The 27628-nt window shown below is 39.7% G+C and overlaps 2 protein-coding genes across 3 annotated transcripts in view; one reads left to right on the top strand and one right to left on the bottom strand.

Annotated features, from left to right (window-relative positions):
• Positions 1–221: 221 nt before the first annotated feature.
• On the bottom strand, positions 222–16468 carry SAMD8 (sterile alpha motif domain containing 8). Of its 2 annotated transcripts, none has more exons than XM_083844705.1 (6): positions 16316–16468; positions 10160–10767; positions 8208–8303; positions 7843–7960; positions 6882–7032; positions 222–5802 (listed from the first exon to the last, which is right to left on the bottom strand). In XM_083844705.1, the coding sequence occupies exons 2-6, from the start codon at positions 10735–10737 to the stop codon at positions 5498–5500; spliced, it is 1248 nt and encodes a 415-aa protein (XP_083700831.1). In that variant the 5' UTR covers positions 10738–10767; positions 16316–16468; the 3' UTR covers positions 222–5497. The 2 variants fall into 2 exon arrangements, with proteins under 2 accessions (XP_083700831.1, XP_083700832.1); XM_083844706.1 differs by lacking the exon at positions 16316–16468 and adding an exon at positions 11384–15502.
• Positions 16469–21700: 5232 nt separating this feature from the next.
• Positions 21701–27628, top strand: part of LOC310902318 (uncharacterized protein) — a 28557-nt gene continuing 22629 nt past the window's right edge. The window contains exons 1-3 of the mRNA XM_083843674.1: positions 21701–22974; positions 23292–23509; positions 24654–24850. Of these exons, the coding sequence (XP_083699800.1) occupies positions 22589–22974; positions 23292–23509; positions 24654–24850 (801 nt within the window). The 5' untranslated portion in view covers positions 21701–22588. The remainder of the gene's footprint in view (positions 22975–23291; positions 23510–24653; positions 24851–27628) is intronic.

Below are 27628 nucleotides of genomic sequence, written 5' to 3'. Positions count from 1 at the left end.
AGCAAAAATATTTAAATGATTTGTCAAAGCAACATACAGCTTGAAAAACCTCATGCACACCGATATATGTACTAGGCAGCATGCATTCTCACACCAGTAAAACACAGCTGTGAGAAAAATAACACTCTAAACCCTAGATTATTCCAGTTAACTTTTATGGTCACAACACTAACAGAGATAATGAAGCCATCATTTTATGTGTAAAGTAAATTAAACATCTGTCATCTTTCAATCATTTTATTTTGGTACTTTTAAATATGTTTTAATACAACAAAGAAAAAAAACAATATATTAATTCAATCTGAGTTTAGAATCAAACAATATTCACTTATTTACAGTACTTGCTTTAAACTTCACTGGCAAACCTTCTAGCCATTAAGTAATACTATTTTATACTGTCAGAGCAAAATTGAAGTAACTACTCAGCGTGACAAGTCCTGTTTCTGCATCCCTACTATGTTAAGTACCATATACAATGCAGTTTGTGGTTACTTGCATTTGACAAAATTTCTCTTAACAAAACTGAATTGAAAAAGACAGCAAAACCAAGTTACAGGTAGTCTTCAACTACATAGTCACTGGACTGACATGTCAGGTTATTGTGCTCCACATTTATCATCTTAAATTCTTATATGCCCATTACAAACTGGCTTTAAAAATGTGCACATCACTGAATTATGTACATAATGCTCACTGCAACTTTCTTAAAATAGAAACAGTAAGTATGCAGGAAACTACTATATGGAAAGTTCAGAGTTCATATTTTAGTGTTCAAAAGGCTGGGAGTTTTTGGGATATCCGTAACACAATGAGAAAGACATCTGCACGTTCATTCCAAAGTACTTTTTCTTTTTTCCTACAAGAAATACCATTTCAATGTCAAACAGTGACATATCAAAGATGCATGAGAAAGAGTAAACTGTATTAATCATCACTGGTCTATCAATTAATCCTTGTTTCATAGTCTACATGTGCAAAATAATTCAGAGGGCAAGCGGCTCACTGCTAGGATTTCTGCCAAATAAATTTCCTACTTAAAGATTATGGTGTTTTTTGTAGTTATAGGTCAAGTTTGCATAAAGGAATCCTACATTATTAAAACAAACAAACCAACCAACAAAAATGGAAAAGTAATACTGCTTGTAAATTCCAGCCAACTTTTCAGTAGAAACTACACCGACTAGACAGAATAAAATACTATCTGTCAGAGTCATTATAGGCGACTTTTCTTTTGTTACACATGCTTCACATCCACAAAACCTACCTTTTGTCCAAGACATCTGCTATTTGTACAAATTCACATTTAACGATTACATTTCAGCTCCACAATACTTTAGATGCTTAAAACCCCCAGTGGACTTTAGCATACCAAAAAAACCTAGCTAAATAGTAATGGACAAGTGTAGCACTGAAATGTGCAAACAGTGCTTAATTAAAAAAAAAAAAAAAAAAGATTCTGTTACAAAAGACTTGTTTTGACATCTCAGTTCAACCCTTCCCTCTTTCCCTTAGATATTATTTTTGGCACTACACGAGACACCACATATAGATAGCCATACAGAAAAGGTGATTATAGGAACCTGCACTTTTATGTTTGTTGAAGGATTTCAAGTACTTTTTAATAATGTTATTTAACATGCTTACATCAAAAAAACTTTTTCAAATCATTTAACCAACTCTGGCTTCTTAGTACACCTAGCTATCAATTCTATTTTATTGTATTTTTTATTAAGAGTTGTTCTCTCAGAAGAGTATGTAAATGTTGGTAACTTCTTTTAAATTCTACTGGAATGTTTTCTTCTAGGGCAGATGTGAAAAAACGAACACGGAAAACAAAATAAACTGACATTTTCTATTCCCATTACTTATCAGTATGCACCTCTTACATAGCACACACCTCATCTAATCCAAGGAAATGCTTAAACTAAAATGGTAACCCTCACTAAAGCCAGAATATTTAGTTACTTGCTTAAAGTTAAGCCTATAATTTGCTGTACCACAAGCAATACACTTACAGGATCCAATTCTTGTTAGTCTTGGACATCTGAAAATTTCAGGCCTATCTACATTTTCATACTGTCACTTGGTATTAGTGTTACCTTGTTTACCAGAGGACATTAAAATAATTAACATATATGGAAACTTTCTATATCATTTTTCAAGAACAGCTGGAGGAACCTTGCTTAAAGATGCTTTCACAAGTTTTTATTAGTACTTGTAGTTTATTAAAAACACTTATATGGAAACCTTACATCTGTACGCAGGTACAGTATCACAGCACCACTAGTTTCACTGACTGCTTAATGGATCTTACAGAGAGGAAAAACTAAAGGCAAAATGTTCAGGAAAATTATTCTAAAAAGGTATGTCATAAGGTACAAGAAAAAAAAAAGATGGAGAAGTGGCTGTACCTATCACCATCAGGTCGGTGCACACATATATGTATTTTTTACACACTACCTCCAAGCAGACAGACTTTTCTACTTGATTAGTTTATGCACTTCATAGTCTTGAGTCACACAGTTAGACGCCTGTACCTGCCGACACAACGCAGCAATTCATTCATTTCTCTGAATTCAGATGTGTGCACTCCCACGGACCATGGAAGATGACTGCACACAACAGATGCAGCAAGTTGAAGGAGAGCAAAGAGACTGGTGCGCCAACATAAGGGAGGAGGACAACGCTGAAGATATTTAGCATTAAATCCAAGGCCCAACAATGCTCTGCTGCCTTTACTTAAAAAGGCTTGTCAGCAGCAGTGAAACAGCAAAATGCTTTTAAACCACTGCCTCTTCTGAAAGGAGGTACGGAATTTTAAGCCTGTCAGTCATTTGCAATTTGTTTCCACCTCATTAACAAGAAATCTTACATTATCAGATTTTCAGATCAACTGTGATCTTTTAGCATTTGAAATCAGATTTTCTTTTATCATTATTATTTAATTTTTCTTTTTTCTTTTTCCTCTTGGGTGTTTACAGACAGACAACACTAATTTCCAAAACAGAAAAAGCTCAATTATCCTGACAGTGTTTTAACCCACTTCAGTTCGCACAAGAACTACCTCTTTATATTACTCTCATACGCAGATATCTAGCAGCAAGTGAAACGGCACAGAAGAACACGCTTTCATTAAAAAACACTGATAGGCGACACTGATTTAAAACATGGATTTACTTAAAAGAATTTGAAAAAAAAATAAATTAGAACAAAAAAAGAAGCCTTATGTTTCAAAGTATGTGAACTTCACTAAAAAAAATATTGAAATGGTAGCTTTACTTTACGTAAACATTGTTACACTGTGCCGTAATTGGAAATTCTCCTGTGTGCCTAAGTTGCAAAATATTTTTTTTTCAGTTTAGACACAGCTATGCTGGTCAGTACTGACATGTTTCTTTTTAGAATGAAGAGCTATGTAAGTTTAATTGCATATCCCTCCACATGCCAGAACTCAGAATAAAACCCCCTGCGTATCCTGACAACAGAAGTTTTCCTAGAGTTTAAAAAACAGTATTTGTAACTGTGTGCATTGCAAACGCAAATATAAATTAAGAAATAGAGCTCTGATTATAAAGTCTCAAGAGGAATGTTCAAATTGCCTTTCGGAAATCAGAAAGGTAAGGACAGCGAGTGAACAGTCTTTAAGTCTTTGAGTATTTTCTCCTTTTCTTCCCCCTTAAGTGCAAGAACACTCCCCCAGTTTGGATGGCAAGAGCCACTACACTACAGCAGACTGAACAATATAGTAATATACTTGGAATTTTGCTAAAAATTGGAATGTTACAAATATAAAGTATGCAGAATAGTACAATGTGTGTGTGCTCAATACAGTTGGCAGAGACTCTTTAAGATGCACAATTCCTCTGTGGTATAGGAGCTAAATGAAGTTACAAAAGTAATATGAAGAGTGCATGATAGTCAAGTTAGTACAATCCAGGTTTATAAAAGGTACACAACATAGACAACTGCAAAATTCCTCCAAAGAGATCCTTCTCTATTCGAGCTTAAGTACATTGTGGTCATCACGTCAGCCTGTACCAAGCCAGAAAATGCTTCATGCGACTTTCCAAGGCTGACTTAGGCTATGACTTTCGTGCATACTACCTATTCTGAAATTGTAACAACAAATTAAAAAGGCTACACCATTTTTACAATTTGCACCTTTTACCTATCCATTTTCATTTAGCATAAATCTCATTTCAAGCCTCTACAGCCAACATTAGTATTGTCCCCTTACAAAACACTGCATAAGAGGTCACTGCCTGTGATCCTTGCTTATGCATTAGGGAGTGTGTTGTTTGTTTTTAAACAACCAGAAGTCAACTGTTTATGGTACTTTTATCTTTCAGCGTAATAAATGAAGAACTTAAATTAAGAACTAGTCTTTTTCTCTTTTTCATGTTGTTAGAAGAACATATACTGTGTGTATATATATATATATACAAATATACTGTGTATATATATCCAGAGATATTCACCATATTGTTGACATCAGAGTGCTAAAACATACATCAATATGAGCACTACTTCAAAAACTCACTATTATTACTTTTCCTGAAAGAATTACTACATGCATTTTCCCCATCCATTTATGGGACAGTAAGATATGTGAAGATAACTGTTCTGTTCCGCCAATGTTAAAGAGCTGCTCCTAAAAAGCATGCATAGGGCTGGGTACAAAGCAATTAAAACCACACAGAAAAAATATGTTGTGGCTTCAAACACACTAAAGCTAAATTAATATTACTTTCAGTGGATGCAGCATTTACTTTAACTCATTTATTTAAAACAAAAGGGAAAACTTTCAAGTGCCAGAACAACCATATAGACAGTTGATAGACTAGACTAAATAACCTCTCATCAAAAAAAAGAAAAACAAAACATCACTCTATAGCCACATGGCAGACTTTCATTTTTGGCAATCTGTACGTAGACCATTTATATTGTCAATTATACTTTAAGACTTACTATTAACAGTTAAGAGACTCTTTTAGCAAGGAACTGTATTGCTTTCCTCATTATGACACTACTCCTCAATCTTTAAGTATACGCAGAGTTTGTTTCAAGAATTAAATTTATGAATGTTTTAAAAGGAAGTCATTGTAAGGTTCTAATTTTTTAGTCAGTGTACATAAAGGCTGGCATGTCAGGTAAAGGTGATTAACTGGACCTGCAAAGGGTGTATTATATTCAGTACAAGCACACATTTGAAGTGACTTGAAGTTACTTAAACATTCACACAGAACCTTACTATTCTGGTTTGTAGTTATGATTCACTGATTGCCTCTACCAGTCCCCATGTTGTCTTCCATTAAAACAGGAACAAAACACATCCCTGCAGACTGTGGCAACCCCATTCTATGGCTAAGAATCTAAGAGGCAAGACAAGGAGGCAGTGGCCATGGAGTGAAAACTGTTACTTCATGTCCCCTCCAGCTAGCCTTGTAGGGTCTTAGTCACAACAGTTCATAAAAATCTGAACTGACATTAACGCTCTTCAGCCAATCAGTCTTTTCATTATCGTAGGTTTTGAGAATGGCCAGCAGTACTCATTGGGAACAGTACCATTAACATTGCATTCAAAAAAAGAAAACATTGGAAACCAGATCCTTGCTCTTCTACTCTGCTGATATGCTCTAGTATTAGCCAACGTGTGGTAATATAAAAAGAGTCTTGTAGTGATGTAAAAGGCAATGAAGACATCAATAGAGTAATGTTCATGTGCAGCCAAAATGAAGAAGATTCCGAAGAGGTTCAGGACCCAGGATAAGGTGTGCAAGAAGTTCCAGCTCCTTGGCGTATCTAGGAGAAAACAGAAAGGGACTGACCTAGAGTGTCTCAAATCGCTGGGCTGAAAAGTGCACAGCTGACAATAAAAAAGCAGAAAACAATTAAATTCCCTTTTTTTTTTTTACAAATATAAAGTTTCTTGTAAATATATGAAGTTCTCTGAGTTACTTCTATAGCAGGAAGCATTTCACGAACCAGACAGGATATACAATTCAATCCAGGACAAAACTGAGCAAGTTTATGTGCAGTTTTTTCCATCCAAAATGTGATGAAATTATTGTCTTTGTCAGGAAGTTTTGTTTACATTCACACATCCAATAAATTTAGTAAGAACAAGTTACAAATGTCAACCACTTCATTACTGCTTTACTAATACAGCTGGTATAATTCTTTTTCTGGATTAACACAGCATCCTAAAGTTCTTCAGGACCATGTAAATCAGAATTTGGTCCCATTGGCTTTTGTTAATGAAAATCATGCCTTTTTACATGTATAGGGGGAAATATTACGAAGTATACATTATTCTGTTATTCCAGTCATTTGATCAAATGTGAACTCAGGCTAATTACCTTAGCTTGCTATATAATGTATTAAATAACACTTAATATTTACAGAAGAACTCTGTTTCATATAGTCTCACTTATGAGATTTCCTATTTTGGATCTGCGGATTATACTAAAGGTAAATAAACCTAGACTGGGATTTTGTCTGATGGGTCACTGGCAGATACATAGGTAACAGAAAATCATTAATACCTTCCCTAGTATTATTCCCCAGTAGCTAGTTACAAAGCCTTTCTGATTTCCTGGCTCACTTCACTTGTTTTTTCCCATGTGCCCTATTTACCCTCTCATTAATTTACATGGTTCTGCTCCTTTCCTGTCTGCAAGTTAACTGCCACAAACCTGAGAAAAAGCCCATGATGTGAATTTGTTAATTTTAATATTACTCAACATGACTATGGCTGAGGGCAAGTGGCAGAGAATACTTAAGGACATTTAAGTATTTACACTCTTGCACCTGTGGTTGACAGCAAACAGTACAAATTCTTAATACTTAAGGACATTCAAGTATTGACACTGTGTACTTACATTCTGTGACAAAGAAGTTGAGCATGGTCAGGACAACAGTGTGGCCACTGAACATGTAATCGCCACACGTATGTACTCCAGTTAGAGTCATTCCAAAGCCACTCCATATTGCAAATGCCCGCTGGAGTTTTGCCCAAACATTGCCGTACAACTAAAAGACAGTAACATTAACCTTTAGTAAGTTCCTCCCCAGCCCAAACAATACACCCTTAAAGTTATACCACAGACAATTAGAAATTAGCTGTCTAGCACTATGTATGTTTAGTAGCATCAATCATTTTGTGTCTTTTATTAAAATACACGTTTGCACACCTGCAGATTTTATTGTGGCAGTCAGTCCCATTAGTAACTACAATTAGTACCTCTGATTAATCCTGGCATTTAAAACAAGTATTTTGTTGCAAGTCATTTTCATACGAAGTCTGCCACCTTTTTTTTTCTTCCCCCAAATGCATTCTACCTCCCAATGTGTCACTGGGAATCTTCTAGTATTCAGCTCAAACTTCTTCCAACTAAAAGATCCCATGTTCTATGGAATATTTCTTCTTAGACGGGGTGAAATACTTTGTTCAAAACAAAGCATCCAACAAGACAAAGTGATTATTCCACTTTCATCTTGTCTTTGTTAAGTCAGTGTCTTAAGTGCTTATTTCTCTGATGTATTCTCTTCAATTTATATTGTGAAATATTCTGAATGCCCCCTGCCTCCCTTCACCAAGTCACCATCTCCTCCCCAGTGCAGCACGTGTTTCTAAGACCCCTAAGGATGCATACATGCACAATAGCAACTAATAAAGTTAGGGATGGAGGGGAAGAGAAGAACAACGTGCTATTCTAACAAATACACACCTAGCACGATGGTCACAGTAATTGTAACTATAACTTATACAAAATTTAAAAATACATATTTTTTTAAAAAAAGAAATCGTGAGAAAGAATTTAAAGCATTTTAAGTTTTTACCTTTCCAGTACACTGCAAGTGCTGGCCTGGCACGGAAAGTGAGGTAACAAACATTGTAACGCAACGTAGTAAGAATACTGTCCCCATGAGGCTGCACAGCCTCCGCAGAAGTATAGATCTGGGAAAAAATATATAGCAACTGACAGTAAGAATACTAATATATTGTATTTATACATACATATTACTCAGTAATGTTTATAACTCAACATTCTTGATTAAATCATCCCCATACTCCATTTCAACAATAATATAAGTTTATGAGTTTCTTACTAACTGTAGAGTCTTAATTAGTCCTGATAAATTCTTTTTAAGTCCTTCCTCTAAATCAAGGTACCACTTAATTTGAATGTATATATACACTGTACCTGTGTTTGTGAAGCAGAAGAACCAATAGCCAAATGTAGCAAAGAATTACACCACATACTTCAGTCATAGCAAAAGCCCATGGTATCCTTGGGACACTAAAAAAAAAAAAAAAAAGGAAAAAAAAAAGAGGATGTTAACCTAAAATACAAATACAAAGGCTGGACTTTTTCTTTCTAGTCTCAGTACTTAGAAAAAAGCATATAAGGTTCTAACTACAAAATGAACTTTCGTTAATATCACAATAGTTTATACTACAATCAAAATTATCAATAGACTGAATTAAATAGAATTAATTTTTAATTACATTATCTCCTTTCTAATAACGCACTTTCAGGAAACATTTACACAGAATTCACTAGAGTGAAAGAAAATCTCTAGTTTGTTCTCTTAATTTACATGTGATTTACTAATACGATGTTCCTTTACCATTGTTTCCCAACAATCTTCAATCTGACACAAACTTGCACATCAATTATACTGCTTATGCTTATAAGAATGCCATGTCAACACAATGAAATGCTGCACAACTTTAAGTCATAAATACCTGTAAGGAAGCAGAACTACACAGGAAAGTATTAGGAAAAGTATAAACTACTTTTGAAGTTAGATTTCGATAACAATCACTGTATGAAAACAGCTTAGCCTTGCTTGTCAAGATTTAATACTTCCTTGTGTGCACTAGCTACAATTTTCGCCGTGCAACTTCACCAAAATACAGACTGACAATTTTCAGGAGAGGCTGTTTCTAATAGTTGTATTCTCTTTGATACAAAGGGCTAGCAAAGCATTGCTCAAATGCTAGATTTGTAGTAATCCTCTTGCACTGTTTGGTGGCTTGCTGCTGTCTGATCTCCTCCATATCCTTCCACCGAGTATTGTGGAATTTGTCCTGGGAACAAAATCCAGCAATGACATAGTTCTCATTCTCTCTCCCCTCCATCACTTTGTTTGATTAGGTCCATTCTTGCTGAGCTGTATCTAAATTTATGGGGGATTCTGCACTCTACGTTAAAAGATTAGGCCCCTATTGACTTCATTAAAACCATTAATGAAAATGGAAATTACTGGCAAGAATAAAAAGACCGTGACTTTAGACGGTTTATCTTGTCTTTTGGAACTCTCCAGGCCATAAATTCTCCATGGTGCAAGTGAACTTCCTCAAATGGAGCATTTATCTCCTACAGAATTTCTCATCATTGACTAGAATTTCATCTCTGGTGTTGCGCACCCTTTCTGACTGAAACGGAATATATTCTTTAACACTAAAAAAGGCACAGGCACTGTTTAAGGCATTAAAGTATTTTTGTACACAGATACTCTATGGTTTGTAAAGAAGCTGGCGTATTCAGTCTGCTTCAGTTTCCCTAAATCATTTTCAGCAACTTGACATCAAGGAGACAACATATATACAGTATCAATGCTATCCCCGTTCAATTTCATCACCACTGGCACTTTGTTTACCAACTTTCCCAAAGCACAGTGCATCTCTTCTCCAGATCTTCAGCTATCTGTGGGCTGCCAGGACTGTGAAAGAACTTAATTCTTAAGACCAAAATACTTCTTCATCAAAAGTCCTCCTATGTGAAGAATGTTATGCTTCACAGCAGCATCTGAATTTCAGAAAAAGTATATGTCTGCTTACCTATGAGAGCTGACCATCATCCTTTTTACTAGAATGAGAAGATGGAAGAATTAATTCCTGTGTTGTGATTCGCTAAAGACGTAAAATTAAATACAAACGGGGTAAAATAAGAGATTACCTTCCCCTGAGAAGATCAAATCCCTACATCTAACAGAAGCACATTTCAGTCTTAGCAGAGGGTTTACTACACTCATTACAATTTTGCAGAGACATTTTCAAGAGCATAAGAAATGTTGAGAATGAAGAAAAAGCAGCCTATACTTTAAACATGGTTTTATTGTTTTGTTTTTAAAAAAATAAGAATCTTACCTATCTAGAAATATGTCTGGTAGAGGTGGATACGTTTGCATGTCAGGTACTCGTTCGTGTACTATAACCATAACAAATGATGTAAAGCCGAACACTATGAAGACATATACGCAACTCAAAACTGTTTTCCAGTACTCTGGGTCCAGTCTCCTCGTGGAGTGTTTGTTTTTTCCATTTGCATATTGATATTGATCACCATTCAAGTCAGTAATTGGCCCATCATAGTCCCGAGGTACTTCACCATTACAAAACCAATCTGCACCCTGCAGCGAACCAACAGTAGTGCACACTGTGCCAATGTGACTATCGCTGTTGTAACCCAGCTCTTCTAGGACATCAATATGTTGTTTCTGTAGCTTACGTATGGACAACATTAGCCTTTTGATATCCCCCAGGACTTTGATTTCCAATGGAGGGGATCGTAAATCGTATTCTGTAAGTGTCAGCAATGTAATTCCATCTAGCCTATGTCTATTGCACAAAATATCCACGTATTCACAGAAGCCTTCTTCCTTCAGCCACTTGGCCACGTTCTTGGTTGTCCAACGTCGAATGCAAAGCTGGTTATTGCCTGCCATCGTCCTTCTCTATCCACCAATAAAATTGACCTGTTAGATATTGGAGAAAGAGAGAAGACCTCAATGTTTAATGAAGATTACTGAAACATCAGTGTCTTTTGTGCGTCTTTAGATGCTTAATTATGCAAAGATGTTTTATGTAAGAGCCAGCCAAAAACCAGACATATGATTTATTACGTAAGTAATACAAAAATAGTTTAAGCACTTCGAGTCCGGCAAAACTGAAGAAAGTTTATCTAACTTGATCCCCAATAGAAATTTAAAGCCACCTAGAAGCAGAATATTTCCTAGATGTGCCCAGTCTTTTATTCTTTTGTTAAAAAAGAAATTCTGAATTTGTGAATTATGCTAGGCAACGAAGAACAAAGATTATCCTGTTTAAATAGTAGCTTAATCATTAGTCTTTTCTGCTGTTTGCAGTTCAGAACTAAACAAGAAAGTATAGCCAGCAACTACGTAAAACTGAATTAAGAGATAAAAAAATAGCACATTACAGGTCCAACATATTCCACTGATGTAAAATTCATCCAGAAGCTTTGGCAGCATGACCCCCCCCCCCCCCAAGTAAACCTAAGACAAGGTATCTACAGTCATAATGACTTGGGATATCTTCATTGTATGTTAATGGTGCAGTCGTCATACTTACATACATCTGTTTGATCTGCATACTTCAGATAAATGATTTGCAGTATCATCTTTACTTCTTGCTGCTTGTTTTAAAAAGGCACTGTATCTATTGTTAGAAGTAGCACTTATAATACTGGGTGCAACTTTTTCTTCACCATACATCTAATAGGACCATCCTACTTTCTTCTATAACAGAGAACATTTGACATGTCCATCAAGATTTCCCATCAGTACAAAAGATATAGGTTAGAAGAAAAATGGCAGCACAACTCAAAGTTGCCCTACTAAAAGAACTGAGGGAGTGGTACCTCTGACGATATTCCCTCTGCAGCTGTTTGCATGTAAACAGCATGTACGTAATGCAGATTTGATTTCTCAAAACTCCACATACAGTCAATATGTACATAAGCTTTAATACCTTTATTTAAACAGCTGCTGAAACATCCACAAACAATTACTAGTCTTCTCCACATCTACTATATTCTTCCTTCTACATGTAAGAGCATATTTGTTCATTTCTGTTATCTTACTACTTTTGAAAATATTGCTCAAAACAACTATAACACAGCTATTACAAAAGAAATTATGACAATTTGCAATTAATGATCAGTTAATTGATCTTTTTGTACTTTTTTTTTAATCTTAGTCAAGTAAAAAAACAAACAAAAAAAACCAACATAACACTTAAGTTGCTCATCTGGATTTCCAGCTTCAACTAGAAATGCAGATGAACTGCAAACGTTTGCTATCTCAGTGTTTTTACAAAACTGTAGTCATCACAAGTTTTCTAAAAGCAGTGAATTTAGACTTACCAAAATGTACTCAACTCACTGATCTGTCTTCTAACCAAAGCAACTTCTGAGAGCAAAGGCAAGAAACTTTCTTTACCCTATCAGAACTCCATTCATTTGAACGAACCAGTATGAGTCAAGAATCCTAACACCAACCCACTGTTTCTTCATATGGCATTCCAGAACTTATAAATGAATGAATAAATACATCTGCCCTTGTGTAACATGCAGTAAAAGTGACCTTGCAACACTGAGGAAGCATACCCCAAAACTTCAAAGGTCATTACTGAATAGAGTGGACCTGGGAGAGTCTGCATCAGCTTAAGATGCACCTGATAGGACCTGCTCCTGCTTTTAAATGCTACCAAAGGAAAGACATTCAGCCAACTGCAGAAGACAAAGATCACAAAAGAAACAAGCACTTAAAGCACAAACTTCACCATTCCACACAGCTCACAGCTAACTTCATCTTAAGAGCAATAGGTTAAGTTCAGCTTTGATGCGAGGGTATTTTCTTTAAACCCAGAAGCAGCACTCTCCTTCAGACTACCCATTCAATGCCACTTTTGTAATTTACACAGTAAAAAACACTTTTTCTTAGCACTTAATCTTAGCACCTGGAATACAATACAGACCTCTATGCCCAACTGCTACTATTCAGTTTTGAAGCTTACTAAAAGTGTGAATTTACAGGACAGAAACAGAAATATTCTATACTTAGGATAATCAAAAGCCTTAATTTTTTTCCATGCCTTTTATGCAATTTCTTTATCCCAATATGTTAACTTGGACTCCAATACAGATTCCATTTATGCTTCATAACATTTCCAACACTAGCCACCTGAGATTCAAGAGTGATCGACGCAACAGAAGAGAGCAAGTCACCCAGATGACTGTACTTGCCTTTTGGAAGAAAACAGCACTAAGAGCTACTTTGCTTTCTACGTTACTGGTTTTATCTCCGAAACCAAATAATGGAACGCATGAATAACATGGACCAAGTACAGACTGAAGTGTAAGAGGGCAAAATATACTTTTCTCCTGACATCAGCAACGTCTGCAGCTAGCTGGTTGATTACTTTCCTGTTACTTTATATTTAGTCAGCCCATCAGCAGTACATATCATGTGTTCCATTTCCCCTTTTCCTTCTCCAGCCTTTCAATTAACAGCATGGATACAACCGAATATGAACTATTCCATGTGCTCAATACGCATCTGTGTAAGGAGTCTTTTAATTTTATTTTACAAAAAAAATGGTACTTTATAAGTCATGAATATTTCTACAGTTTGGTTAGGGCATTTTGAAAAACAAGTTGCCTCTGCAAGGCTAGGCATACCCTACCTATTTTTTCCAATATATTTTTCCTAGATTTTCCCTGGATTTTCCTAGATTTTCCATATTTAAATATATATCTCTCTCAAAATTAATACCCACAGTTCTATCATGTTTTCCTCTATTGAATTACTGCCCGTCAACCATTACGCCCATAACTTCTCCAGCTTATGGACACTGAGTCACTACCCTGAAGTACCAACGTGGAAAGTCAAATATTACCCCTACGATAGTGAAGGGAAAGTAGCACTGCCATTACACCAACATCGGGCAGTAGTCCTGTTACAGGAATGTCCCATCATAGAAACAAAGCTCGTTTACACCAGAATCATAACTGAGGGGTTAGATGAGACTCTGGCTGTGCCTGCAGCAGGGCTAATGGGATACCGAGCGATTTGGCCCCAGACACGCATACCAAGCTACCAGCATCCTTGCTGCTCCACAATTTGACCACATGTACAACGCAGGGCCCGTGGCTCTCCTTGCTGACATGCTTCAGGATTTTATTTCCCCAGCTAGGTTCAATTCTTGCCATTCTTGAGAGTAATTTTAGGAAGGATGCTGAAGAACTATCAGATCTCACGCGACGTAACCTACATTTCTCTGTAAGGAGGTTTCAGGCTGCAGTTTGCATATAGGCGACTCCAGCTCAGTCCCTCCTTCACCGGGTCAGCTGGCCAAGGAGCACAGCACCTCACACCTTGGGTGAAAAGTTTTCCTGTACAAAGTCTGCTAGCTTGCAATGCGGGCGTGACACAGGTTTGAGGCGTTGGCTGTGCTGCTGCACAAAAACACCATACACAGAAGCGTACGCTGAACCAGCCTGCAATAGTAAGGCTACTGTCTGGCACACTGACTGAAGAATGCTGTGCTGGAAACAGCACTGCCTTGTCATGCACCACAAGTCTCAGGCACCCCACTGCTTGCATCAGCAGCTCATCACCTGCTCTTCTTGAAAACTCCAAATTCTTCAGTGCTTATTTAGAGCAAACAGCACCAAAGGTTTTATAGCCATATAGCATGCATTAGTGCAGTGATTTGATCCTTACCCTGTACATGTCACTACATACAGTCTATCTTCTAAACAATGGGAGAAAAAGAAAACTTGCAAAAATAGGACAGGATTTTTCATTTTTTTTATACAATACCTAGATACCATGCGATATATAAAACTGATCAAGCATGGCACAATGCCCACTGTAAGACTGAAAAATTGGATACTTCCCTGAAGCAAGCCTACATTAATTTCAAGTGCAGCAACATTACTGCAAAACTTTCGTTCAGTTTTACTTAGTGACTTTGCTGTTAGAATTGCTTCATAAACATTTCTATTAAGTGACATTGTCAGCAGTATTGTAACTGTACTCAAAGGTCTTAATGATATTTATGAAAGTAAGATAAGAAATCTTAAAGTAAAACTTGTTTAGCTTATTCTAAGTATTAGATTTTAAATCATATAGGAAGATGTGCTTTCCGAGAATTATTCAGTGAAGTGCTGCATTGTGGAAAATAAAGAATTGATACTGTGAAATCAAAGATTAGCTCCATATGCTTAGAAGAGCCCTTCTGACAGAATGCCTCCACGCAAAACTGACAGCAGCTATTACAGAAAATCCTGAAAGCTAAACATATTTGTCTTGAGAACCACTAAGAGTGATTACACACTGCAGCAAGCTGAACAGAACATACACCGCTCCTTGACTGTTACACCTCATTAAACCAAATGGGTTGTACTACACTCAAACGAACACTAAAAGCAGCTCAACTGTTGATCTACTAACCAGCGAACAAAACATTTTTTATCCTACCACCATAATTCAAGGCACACACAAGTGATTTTTAAGCAACCGATCAAGTACTCCCCCACTTATCACAGAATGTAATTCACAGTATTCCATTAATGTTTGTACAAGACCTCGTACATTTCACATTCTAAATGTCAAATGTGAAGTATTTCTTCCTCCAACTTCAAGAAATCTTGCATCCATCTGGTAACAGAACATTTGCTGCTCTTTACCCTTAGACAACTTACCAGCAAAACACCTCAGGTGTACTGTTTTCCCCTTTTACCTCTTCCTTTTCTTCTCACACCCCCATTTTCAGATGAGAACAGGGGATGACACGAACAATCCTTCCACCTACCAGAACAACATCTGAAGTGAAGCCATGTTTGTTCTTACTCCTGACAATGACTTACAAACCGATCGTTTTAAGTCTTGATAAAATCTAAGCCTTCTTCGTTTTAAATGCATTAATACACACAAGAAATAAGAAACTTTTACAAGTTATGTGATCGTCATTAAACATCTACAACGGCTCAGGGATCCCAAACAGATGAGGGGGCAGCAATGCTGAGGCTCTGTACGAGGAGAAGCGACAGTACAGAACCCGAACGACTGCGGCTCCAGGACCGAGCTGTCCTTTTAACCGTGTATTTCTGGGAAGAAAACAAAACAGAGCAACAGAAACAGGATCCCCCAAAGCAAGACACCGTTAAATTTGTGCTCGCTGCAAACCTGCAGGACGCCTCCTCCACCGAGCAGCGCTCCCGCATCCCAGTCCCACCACGCTTCGCAAGGAGCCTCCTGCCAGCGGTGCACACCTCGCAGTGCCCCGATCCCACACCTCATCGTGCCCCGGCCCCTCCGGCCCGCTCCCCTTTCCCCCGTACGGCGCAAACACCAGGGCGCCGCAGAAACCTCCTCCCCTCCGGCCGCCACCAGGACCCCCACCCCAGAAACAGCCACCCCGGGGAAAGGCAGGGAAGGGACGGGGGGCACGGTGCAGGGACACGACCCGCACCCCGCTCGGCCCTCGCTCACCCACCAGCGCTAAGTGGCAGTGCCGCAGCGCCCGGCCCCAGGACGGCGGCGGCTCCTGGGCGCCCTCCCTGCCTCGGGCGGCGGCGGCCCCCGCCGTCTCCCCATCACCCGCACGGAAGCGGCGGCGGCGGCGGCGCGGAAAGCGGAAAGGGCGGAGCGGGGCGGTGGCGGCATCCGGGGGGACACCGGGCGGCAGGCCCAGTATCTGCCTCCGCGGCTGCCGAGGAACCCCCTCACAGCGCTCGTCTCTGGCCAGGGGAGGGTGTCAGAGGCACTGAGGGGCGACCTCGACTCCTGGGGGCTGTGAAAGGAGCCGGGAAGGTGGTGGAGGCGGGCAGAGCTTCTCAGAGCGCGCCAAACCTTCCTCTGGCCCAACAGCTGAGCTGACGAGAAGCGCAGCTTGTTGCTTGTCTAATAACAGAACGTGCCTAAATCCACGAGAGGGTGCAAAATATTCTGTAGGAATGCACATTAGTATATGTTTTTACCCAGTACAGTCTTATCTCTCACAGGGAAGTACCTTAGTAGGGCCTGGTTGGGAGAAAAATGGAAGCTTTTCACCCCACTAACCAGAATTGTCACCAACTTTTTAATCCACACTAAACAGAATTGCCATCGACTTTTTAATGAAGCTTATAAACATACAGTTATAACATTCAAAGAAAAAAACATACTTGGATAGTCCATGAAAATACCACCCCCCCCTTCCTTTGAAGGCATACATGTGGAAAATACAGCTGAGAAGACTTGCAGGACCCTTACAAAGCTTTATTTCCATATAAATAAACTCTTCCAAAACATTTCTCTCTTCAGAAGCATGATTTCTGCACAATTATTCTCTGATGTCTGCAGAGGAAATAAATCTGAAAGCCAGCAGCTGGCTGACAGCACTCAAGTGTTTCTCCAAGGTGATCCAGAGCACAGATGTGAACAGCACAAGTGACTTATGAAAGCCTCACCCGCACACTGTAACTGCAGGTGCTCCACAACCTATAAATAATACAAATGGAAGGGATAGAAGGGGACAGACAAATTAGAACTAAATGACTCCAGAAATAAATTTATTTTGTCTATCAGCTGGCTGTGTTAGCAGTCAGGCCTTTGCAGCAGCAGCCTGAAGAACATACAGAAATTTCTGTATCGATGATGTAATTTCTATGAGGTCCAATACAAGTCTCCTAAATTGTTGCTTCCTTTGAAGTAAAAAAGCTCAGGTGCCAGTAACTTCATTACGTTAATAAGCCTAGCCTTTTCAGAGAATTTGGCTTCATACTCTTTTGAGAGGAAAAAGGGGATCTTTTGCAATCCCTATGCCTGTGCATTCACAGTGAAACAAGGAAATTTTGCATTTCAAAATGCTTCACAGCTACATCAAGTTGTCAAGTCACTGAGCAGTCTAATGCAGCTGCCCAAGATTGTACAGTCTCAGCTGTAATGGAACATATCCATTTTAAATAGATGAAGCACTGGGTAGGCAGAATAGACACCAGCTGTAAGAACTTCTGCTCATTATTATGTTGCCCTGATACTGGTTCAAAGATGCTTCTTCGAGCTGTCTGTTCCACCTAGCTTTTATTTTTTACATGAAACAATGTGTTTCTTCCCAAATGAGTGCTGAAGTTTGAGGGAACATTCCTCCTTCTTTGCCAAGATCTGGTAGCCTCTGCAATCATTGTAAGAAGGAGATGCTGTATCTGTCCTCTCGATGTTCCTTTTCTTTCCCTCCACACAAATTAGATGAAAAACTGATGAGTCCAAATCCACCAGTGACCTGTAGATCACATAAGCATGAATCTGAAAAACAAACAGACAAAAAAAAAATAATCCAACAGACCTGAAGATAAGCCGTTAATAAAGCAGGTTGAAAGTCGAAGCAATTTTGCTTACTCCAAGTCCCCGTTCAGAGTGTATTCAAAATTGCTAGCAGTCATCCTTTTTTATGGGAGGTGACAGGAAAGTGCTGCTTTATTCAGAGTACTCTGGCTTTTTTTTTCTCCTCCTTTTTAAAAATGTAAGTATTCACTAGAATCCACAAGCTCATTGGATTGCATAAAGGAAGCAAAAAGTGCAAGCCAAAGGCTTCTTATCCCATTCCCCTTCACTGTTTACAGTTTCCATCTGAAGTCATCACTGCTAATGGCATTTTTCTGGCATCTAGTTTCATCACCTAACAAATATTTTCAAAATGACCAAATTAGCTTACACAGAAAAGTGATAAAGAGCACAATTTAAAACTTGTAACTCTTAAATGAAAATGCACATCTAATAGCTGTTTAGTCACTGTGCTTCAAAGCTGAAAACTACTTTTCCTCGCTAACATCTGATGCGGTATAAAAGGGTGAATTATCTAAATAATTTGTGCTTTATATAACAGAAATTTCTGATAAGCCTCATTCCATCACTGTGAGTTATGTCACTTCATGCTACGTGACATGAATGCATCGATCTAAGTTTGACAGGCAGAGCCAATGCTGACATGTCAGTCTGAGAATTTATGACAAATGATACGCTACTGATATTTTTAAAATCCCTGCAGATTGCCAAGAAAAAAACAAAGCACTCTTTAAACTATGTAATTATACTGTGTGCATCTTTAGGTTAAAAACAATTTATTCAATTTACACAGTTATATTGATTCAATGTTCAGGCTGACATTTAATAACAACAAGAAAGGAAAATTTTATTGAAGTTTCCCAATTACAAAAGGTCCATTTACAATATATTATATATATAGCAAAGGAAAATGAGATGTGTGAATGTAATGGGGTGTTGGTTTTCTTTGAAACAGTCTTTGTCATTAAATACTGGTGTTCGTATTCAATAATTTGAAATGATCAATCTCTCTCCAATAAATCTAAAGACTATTCAGGAAAGAAAAGCCCTGGGCGAATAGAGAACAAATTGCCTATAAAAATTCTCTTCAAGCAAAGAATGCAGCATGGGGGGGAGGGGGGGGGTGAGTCTTTAGCTAGAGGTGCTAATTGATCTACATCATGCTTTTTTCTTTTTGGTGATCTCTTCTTTGTTTGCCTTATCATCTCCATACTTGTGTTGAAGCATACTCAGATCAGTCATGTGTGAACTTTCAAGCATCTATTTTTAACTTTAACTTTCTTACTCCCATAAAGGAAGAAAAAGGGACTGAACGGCTAAGAACTAATCAAATTCATCAAGCATAATTGATCTTCATCAAGAAGATGAACTTGTCAGAGCAAAAAAACAACAGACTGAATGCCATGTGCTAAGCAGATGGAATTGTTCCATAGGTTATGAGCAGATTCATGTTGTAGAACACCAGAAAATCCTGTCTCACTTAACGTTGAACTAAATGTACCAGGATTCAATCAGTTCCATTCTTCTTCAATAGTTAACCATCCCAAAAAACAAATCCTGAAAACAGGGTGACGAGTGAAATGAGTAAATTTCTTGATGGTGGAGATGAATGTATCTAGATAGTCATATTTGTTTACACTAGCTGAACTTCCGTGTTGTAGTATTTCCACTATAAAAAGCCTTCTTCCTTCAGAATACGTGAAGGACTTGGTCCCAGTTTTCACTGGAGAGAGAGAGAGAGGTGTCACAGATGTGGCATCAGGTGGGACTGATAGCAGCATTTTCAATAGGAGAGACTCTATGCATGCCCTATTTTTGACCAGTGCACATATTCCTGGTAGTGCCACGCTGCACACTAGTAAAGCACTCCGTGGCTGTTTACACTGGTGCCACCTATTACATTATTAGCCAGGGAATGTTTGATTTGGATTACTGCACCACGTACTACCTACAAAATAATCACAAAGGCATAGTCAAACAATTAAAAGGATGCCTTCTGTTAGGTGTAGATAATCATGCATTAATTCCAGCTGAAATAGCAGCTATTTGTAAGATCACGCATAATTGCACAGGTGTCTGGCTTAGGGTTGCTCCCTGTCCCAACAGTCAGCAGAATGCAGGAATCCTTGGTACCTCAGAAAGCCCCTGATGCAGAGAAAGCTAGTTTCTAGTTTCTTCTCTGTTCAGAGTGGCCAGGTTTGTTGCTTTTCACACCTTTTCTGAGTCACTTGAAAAGGACCATGAAAGAGGCAAAGCTGTAGTGAGCCAAACTCACCTGGACAAGAGATTACACCTGGAAGGAATCTGCTGCCAAATTTTAGGACAAAACTAAGTTCATGTTTTCCATAGTGTTTTTGTTTGTTTGTAATCATTTGCGTTGAGGCTGCCTTTATATGAACTAAACTACAACAATTCTTCACAAAGAGAATCGTGGCCTTTTCCTGAATGCTACCACAAGAACTTTACCAGAAGCCTTTAGTTTTTCTTAGGAGTGTTGGTACTTCTGCTGAGAAGGATCCCCAGCCTCCTGGGAGTTTAATGCTAACACACATCCCAGTAAAACAGAGCTTGATAGTCCTGTGCCAGCCCGCAGACCTGATGGCCAAATTCTGTGTGACTACATGGGAAGAGAAGAATATTCCGAGACCACCCAAGCCCAGTGCCAAGGGCAGAACAGCAGGCAAGAGTGCAAAGGGAACAGGAAGAAATGTTTGCCTCTTTAGCAGGGTTACATCCTATGTGTTAGTAAGGGAGCTTGTCCGAAAAGCAAATCTCTGCCTCCTGCCTCTTTCAGTGACAGTTCTTGGCAAGAAAGAGTCCATAACACAGCTGTACCAAAGTCAAGTTCACAGAGCTATTAAAGGTTTAGAGGGTGCTAGGAGTGGAAGGCCAGAGTTTTGATAGAGTCACACGGTTTTGAAGCAGCTGGCCTTATGCCATATCAATGTTGCAGGCGCACTGTGTTTAGATATCATTTTTCTGGAGGTCACATTTTTTTGCTCATCAGCTTTTGTATCACTGAGTTCTTAGCCAGTACATTTGAGGTAGAGGCCAATAAAAGTTTTAGTGCTGAAAAGGGCCAGAATAAAACACAGGTGTTACCTTTCTGACATAACTTGATTGGCAACAAAAGGGCTGGGTTTACATTAGCAAAATTGCTAGTGAAACCCCAACTTGAGTCTCCACCCAGAAACCTGAGAAGACTGAACTAAACAATTTTCACCTGCTGGGTCAGTAAATTTCTTGCTTCATGAACACAAATCAGTCAGTTTAAAAAGCTGTTTTGCAGAAAGAAAAAAACAAGAGCAAGCCAGAACAAAATAACGTGTTAAGAACATGTGCCTGAAGTATAACTTTAACCACTTTTGCAGTCCTCTCCTCTGCTAAATCAGGCCAGCTATCATCCAGAGTCCTCTTAAGCACAGTTAAATAGTCCAGATATTAATACTCAATTTCAAATTGCTCTCTGTGATACATCTTTCAATAAAATAAAATGACCCCTCCGTCATAGTACAGCAATGCATGTAGAATAAAGGTGTGTCAGCCCTTACCAAGGTTTCACTTGTGTTCACCACCCTTTTTCGATGGGAAGGGGGGGTGTCAGCACCAAACCTCTCTTCTGGGATCACCTTGCCTTCTGGACTCATTTAGTAGAGGATCTCATATCAGCTGCCAGGCTTACAAAGGAAGAACACCAGCATTTCATGCATTTTTCCCAGAAGCTTCATTACAGTTTTGCAGTCCCCTGCCAGGAATCACGCAGCCTGCAGACCAAGAGCACAAGCACTAGCATTACCTGCAAGGATCCACTAATATGACAGTTCAACATGCTAAACCTCCAACCTATGAATTCCAGACCTTGCCATATAAACTAATGCAGAGGCTTACAAGTTTCACCTGACAACCATTACACTCATGTTCTTGGCTCTGTTTTCAACACAGGAACATATGGTACAATGTGTGACAGGTGTGTTGTATTAATGCACTGATGAAAGCAGCAACTGCAATAGAAAAGATTAAACATAACAAACGAGCTCAGATTCTTTCATTTGGTGAAAAACCAGTATCTTCAAGAAATAGCATTTCTCTAGATTATTGGTGATAGGCAAGATATCTTAACCTACTTGGTGTTTAGCTTCCCAGTGACCACATTGGTAGAACATGTTGGTGCATTCCTAGCCCTTTCGCAGCTACACTTTTAAATGCCACTGAGTTACTGTGAGATAGCTGCCGTGCATCTTGCCCCAGACAGGTTTGCCTTTTTCCTTTATCAGGACTTTTATGGCTTTGTGATGCACGGTCAGACCTGGCTGGCTGCCGCTGCAGCACTGAGGACATCCCTGAGGGCCATCCCAGCTATGTCTGGGTAGACGGTGGGTGTCCTGTGGGCTCAAGCACTGGGTCTGGGGATGAACGGCAGGGAGCAGACTGGAACCAGCAAGGCATGATTAGGTTTGTGCGTCTGTTTCCACCACCGGTGCCTACCAGGCCAACCCCTCAGCCAGCAGCCAGCCCTGGGGAGGAGGCTCGGGGTATGCCGCAGCGTGGGCGTAGTGTCAGGAGCTGTAGCCCAGCACCTGCCCCAGCCCATCTCCCGGCACCCCGTGACTGCTACGGGTGCTGGCAGCTCCCCAGCGCCCAGCACGGTGCCTCTGGCTGCTGGGAGCGGGGCTCGCACATGTCCGGGGCAGAGGCGCTGGGCCCCCTGGGCCTCGAGCCATGCACAGGAGACGTCCCCTCCCTCAAAGAACTGGAGCAGCTCCTCAATACCGGGCAGCGCTCCTGTAACCACGTCGATGAAGTATGGCCTAATCTCTTCTTGGGAGACCTGTAAGTAAAGTTGCACAGACTGACTTTGCTCTAATGCCATGCTGTACGCTCTGTCTTTTCAGCCTGTTATTATCCCTCATCGGTCAGGCATTAGGTAGCTCTTGGTTTTGCTGACTGATGTCATTTAAACTGCAGACAGCAAAGTTTCTGAGATAAAATTATGACTAATTGGGTATTTGCTTCTTTGTTAACCCTCAGGAACAATGCGCTGGCTTATGTGCCAGCACATGGCTTGGGAGATGCAATCACAGGACTGTTCCTGCCCTCTGAATATCTCTGTACCCATCTTGATTTGTTTGTGTTGGTCTTTTCCTCAGAGTAACAGCTCACAACAGATTTATTCTGTGGAAGATGGGTGTTACCCATGTTTTAAACGCTGCCCACGGCACAGTGTACAGCCAGGGAGGCCAGGACTATTACGGAGCTACCATTGATTACTATGGTGTACCAGCCCACGACCTCCCCAGCTTTGATATAAGCCAGTTCTTTTACTCTGCGGCAGAATTTATCCACAAAGCCTTGAATACGCCGGGAGGTATGAAATTATCACTGTTCGCATTTCAGATGTGTTGGCAGCCTCTTGTAACTGGTCAGGTCCACAAGCTCAGTGGTAGATGAGTCAGTGCGCAGACTGCTGGTCACCTGCCTGGTGGGTGGTGAGGGGAGGGTGTGCAGAGCACATGTGTAGCTCTAGGTTGGTCCCAAAAGATCAAGGAAGACTGCAAAAAGTTGATGTGAGAAAAAGGATGGACAGTGAAGGAGAAACACTGAGGCAGAGAGGAGAAGGAGTAGAGGGAAAAATATCTGGAAGGAAAGGCTTATTCAAACAAGGAAAAGAAAAAACACACATTTGATATGGACACAGTTTTATCTGGTCTAGTCTTTTGAGACCCTCTCATAGCAACTGTATTTGTAAGAACACATGAATAAAGAGATAAAAGTCCTGATTTCTCCAGCCACAAGGCCTGTGAAGAGGCCCATACACTGCAGGTGAACTTCCTATGTGAACAGGGCCTGCAGAGCATGCGCCTTAGCAGGAGATGCACCTTTACCCAAGGAGATTTATGGCACGTTGCACAAGAGATTGAGCATCTTGGCACTGGTGCTATAAAATACTAATTAGTATCTATTACATAAAAGATTATTCCTTAGTATGAGTAAACTGGCATTAATGGATCTACCTCAGTCTGTCTCACATGCTCTGCCTTCAAAAAAGAAATACAGCCACAGCAAATTGCCTTATTACGCAATGGTACTAGGCCAGTCATTTTTCTTGGTGGCTAATGTGTTAGTGCCATCCTTTCAGGCCATATTGTAGCATTCTTCTTCACCTTATTAAGCCCCTCTGAAAGCAATGGGTCTGGTTTTCCTCTTGTTCACAACAGAACAACATCACTGCTTCAACAGGGTTCTCTTTGATTTACCAGTGTTTCTGAAATCAGGTTGTGACCTCATGGCACTGCTCATTCAAGTCGCTAGAACAATTACAAATTAGACTTCACTGTTAGTAGTTCATGCCATCTATTGGAAGGGTAAAAAATAAATTGTTTGCTGTGTTGCTCTGACCACACTGGAAAAGGCAGGAGGGGTTTGCCTTCCCTTTAAATTAAACTTCATCCACTGTGCTGCTTCACTTTTATGGTTATAATTTGCCTTTTTTTTTTTCCTTTTTTGACCAGCTAAAATTTTGGTACATTGTGCAGTTGGAGTAAGCAGGTCAGCTTCCCTTGTCCTAGCATATCTCATGATAAATCACCACCTCCCATTGATTGAAGCCATCAAAACAGTGAAGGAACATCGATGGATTTCACCCAACCGTGGCTTTCTGAAACACCTGCGAAATTTGGATGTTCAGCTACAGCAAAAGAAGGACTTCTGAAAGGGCAAACCCATTTGCATTCAGTTTTTCAGCCTTCATAATCCATGTGCCTATAATACTTCCCATGATCAGTGCATACTGAAAAGATAAAGAGTTATGCATCAAATTAAAAAAAATCAACAGAACTGCCAATGGATTAATTCTGTAGTAGCTCAGTTTCTTGTAGACAAGCACTGCCAAACATCAGCCCTATAAGCACCACATGCTGCAGAGCTGCTGTGCCCAGCGTGGTGCTACCAGATGACTCCCCTGGAGCAGTTAGGATGGACTGTGGTTGTTCCCTATTTGTGCTAATACCAAAGGCAAGTTCAATAACTGCATCTAGTGGTACAGTATGTTTGAGACCCCTTTACTAAGGTGTGTAAAATGACCTTCAGTTTGGTTGCAGTTTTCGTATGAAAAGCTCGTCGTGGTGCAGGCCTGGTGATGTAATGAGGGCAATTGGTCAGAAGCCCAAGCACTGCTGCAGACACCTTCCTCTTCCTCCAGTCTCTTCAGTGTTGCACTGCCACAGAAAGCTGTGGCAGCCTGAACACCCACACCAGCAGAATAAACTTCCTCCGCGCAGCTCTCTATGAAGTCTCAGGGTCAGCAAACCCACAAGCCTTTTCTTGTGTAAATATGTTTTCAACAAGATACTGTATATTATAGTATATTGAGGACATTAAGAAAGAAGACAGATTTTCAAGGTATTTTGTAAGCATAAACTCATTAGTTCTGTGTAAGTGGCTTTGAATCATCCTTGGTTTAACATCAGGTAGGAGCCCAGGCATTTGTCATTACTGAGGAGCTACTGGCATGTGTTTGCCTGTTCCCCACTATGTGTTTCCAAGCTCTCACCCACAAGAAATGCAGATTGCGCTAAGGGCCTGTGGATGTTAAATCCATAAAAGACGTGTATAAGGAGTCATTTTGGCTTTAAGTATGTAAAGTGCTTATTTTGCACCATCTCTCTGCTCTTCACCTCTCAGTCTGCAAGGAAATTGCTGAGCTCCACGCCTGGCAACTGCTCCCGCACACCAGCAACTTGAACCTGAGCAAGGACATCTTCCCCCTCTGCCTGTCCTCCTGCCTTTATCCTGTTCCTTCCAACTTCTCAGGTTTAAGCCAAAATATTATCCACCCTCTCTGGCCTCTTCCTTCACAAAGGATTAGTCCAGAGAAAGAAAGTATCAAAGGTCCAGGAAATCCAAGTAATGCTTTCCATCCATCTCCGCGTAAGGGTGCTGACACCTGAATATGGTGTCTTGTCTATGTTCCAGATTTCAAAGTTTCAACTTAAAATAAGCCTAAAAAAACAGACTGACAGACTCCCTGCCTGCCTGCATGCCCTTAATTTGATTTAAGCCCATCTTGTATTGCTATTTTCTAAATTCAGCAGGGAACTGAGTTAGTTTAAATAAATAGCTTGGCTTAATTGATACAAATTAGTTTTAGGTTGTTTTGAGGTTGTCACTTTTCCTATGACCAGTTAATCAGTTACTTAAACCAACATGATTTTTAATACAGAAACAGAATTTGAAATTCATGCTACTATTCTCCCTAAAAATTACCTTATGGTGAACCATGAAGCAATACTCAAATCTATTTTTGCCCTTTGCTACTACGTTGATTTATTGATTAGATGACCTTATAAACTTTCCCTGCCAGATTGAGTAAATACATTTCTGCTTGCTTGAAGCACCAGGCCTGATCATTTCCTCTCTCCTGGAGAAGGCTTGCAAAGTTATTACAAAACGTAAATGGTGACGACTTGTGGGTTGAAGTTCTTCCTTCCCTGACCTCTATCACCTTTAATTCTTGGAGAGGCTGAGACACAGATGCTGATTCAGCCTAGTGCTTATGGGAATGTAGAAATCCCTATTTCAGTGTACACAAATGCTTTGCAAAATAAGCATATTTAAGATCCTTTTAGAGGTCTGTTTGACTGTCTGTTCAGATTTTCCTAAATCTTGCCAAAGACCTCCACTGGCAACAAAGAGAAAATTTTGTGATGTAAAAAGATCAAATAGAAAATCACATTTAAAACCCAACAGTGCTAGCACAATCTTTATACCTCACAAAGCAGCAGTGCAGCGGAGGAGGAGCTGGGTTTGCTTTGAAGTTCTCCATTAGCGTTAATAAGGATTTACACGAGTTAACATTTCATTGTAATTTATACTTCATTCACATTACAGTAGATTTCAGTCTTGAAGCCTTTTGAAGACATGGCACTGAAAAGTCTGAAATTCATGTGAGTGAAATAAAGCATCTTAACGGCTTTAGCCTGGGCAAAATTAGACACATGTGAGCAAGATTGATGGAACCTCCCATCAGGATAATGCTTTGCATGCCCCTGAACATCTGTCCCACAAAGCCACAGCTGTGAAAGCTGCTCCTGTTGTAAATTAGTACCTGCTCTCTTAGATACTGCTTCTCCTTTGAGAGTTTTGTTTCACAAGGGGTACAGAATTGTAGACTGAAGTTGAGCCAGTATGGCATCCATGCCACCAGTGACACGGTAGTGATTTTGCACAGCAAGACTTACTTACCCCAGTGGATAGAAAAAATTAGTTCGAAGCTCTTTTCAAGGGCACTGGCAAATCACAGAAGTGTTTTTAATCTGCAGCGGTTGTGTTGCCTAAATTTCCTGCCTGCAATATTGCTCCCTTCTTTATATTCTGTGCACCTTTGGCTCCAGCTCTGCGCAGGGAAAAAGATTCCCATCAACATATGTAAAAGCAGTAAAATTAGTCCTGTAACTTCTTGAAACAGAAAACACTGCTTTGACTTGCT

The sequence above is a fragment of the Anser anser genome, assembly GCF_964211835.1.
Source record: "Anser anser genome assembly, chromosome: 7".
In the NCBI taxonomy this organism is placed as follows: Eukaryota; Metazoa; Chordata; class Aves; order Anseriformes; family Anatidae; genus Anser; species Anser anser.
This window is presented reverse-complemented; position numbering and strand designations above follow the sequence as displayed.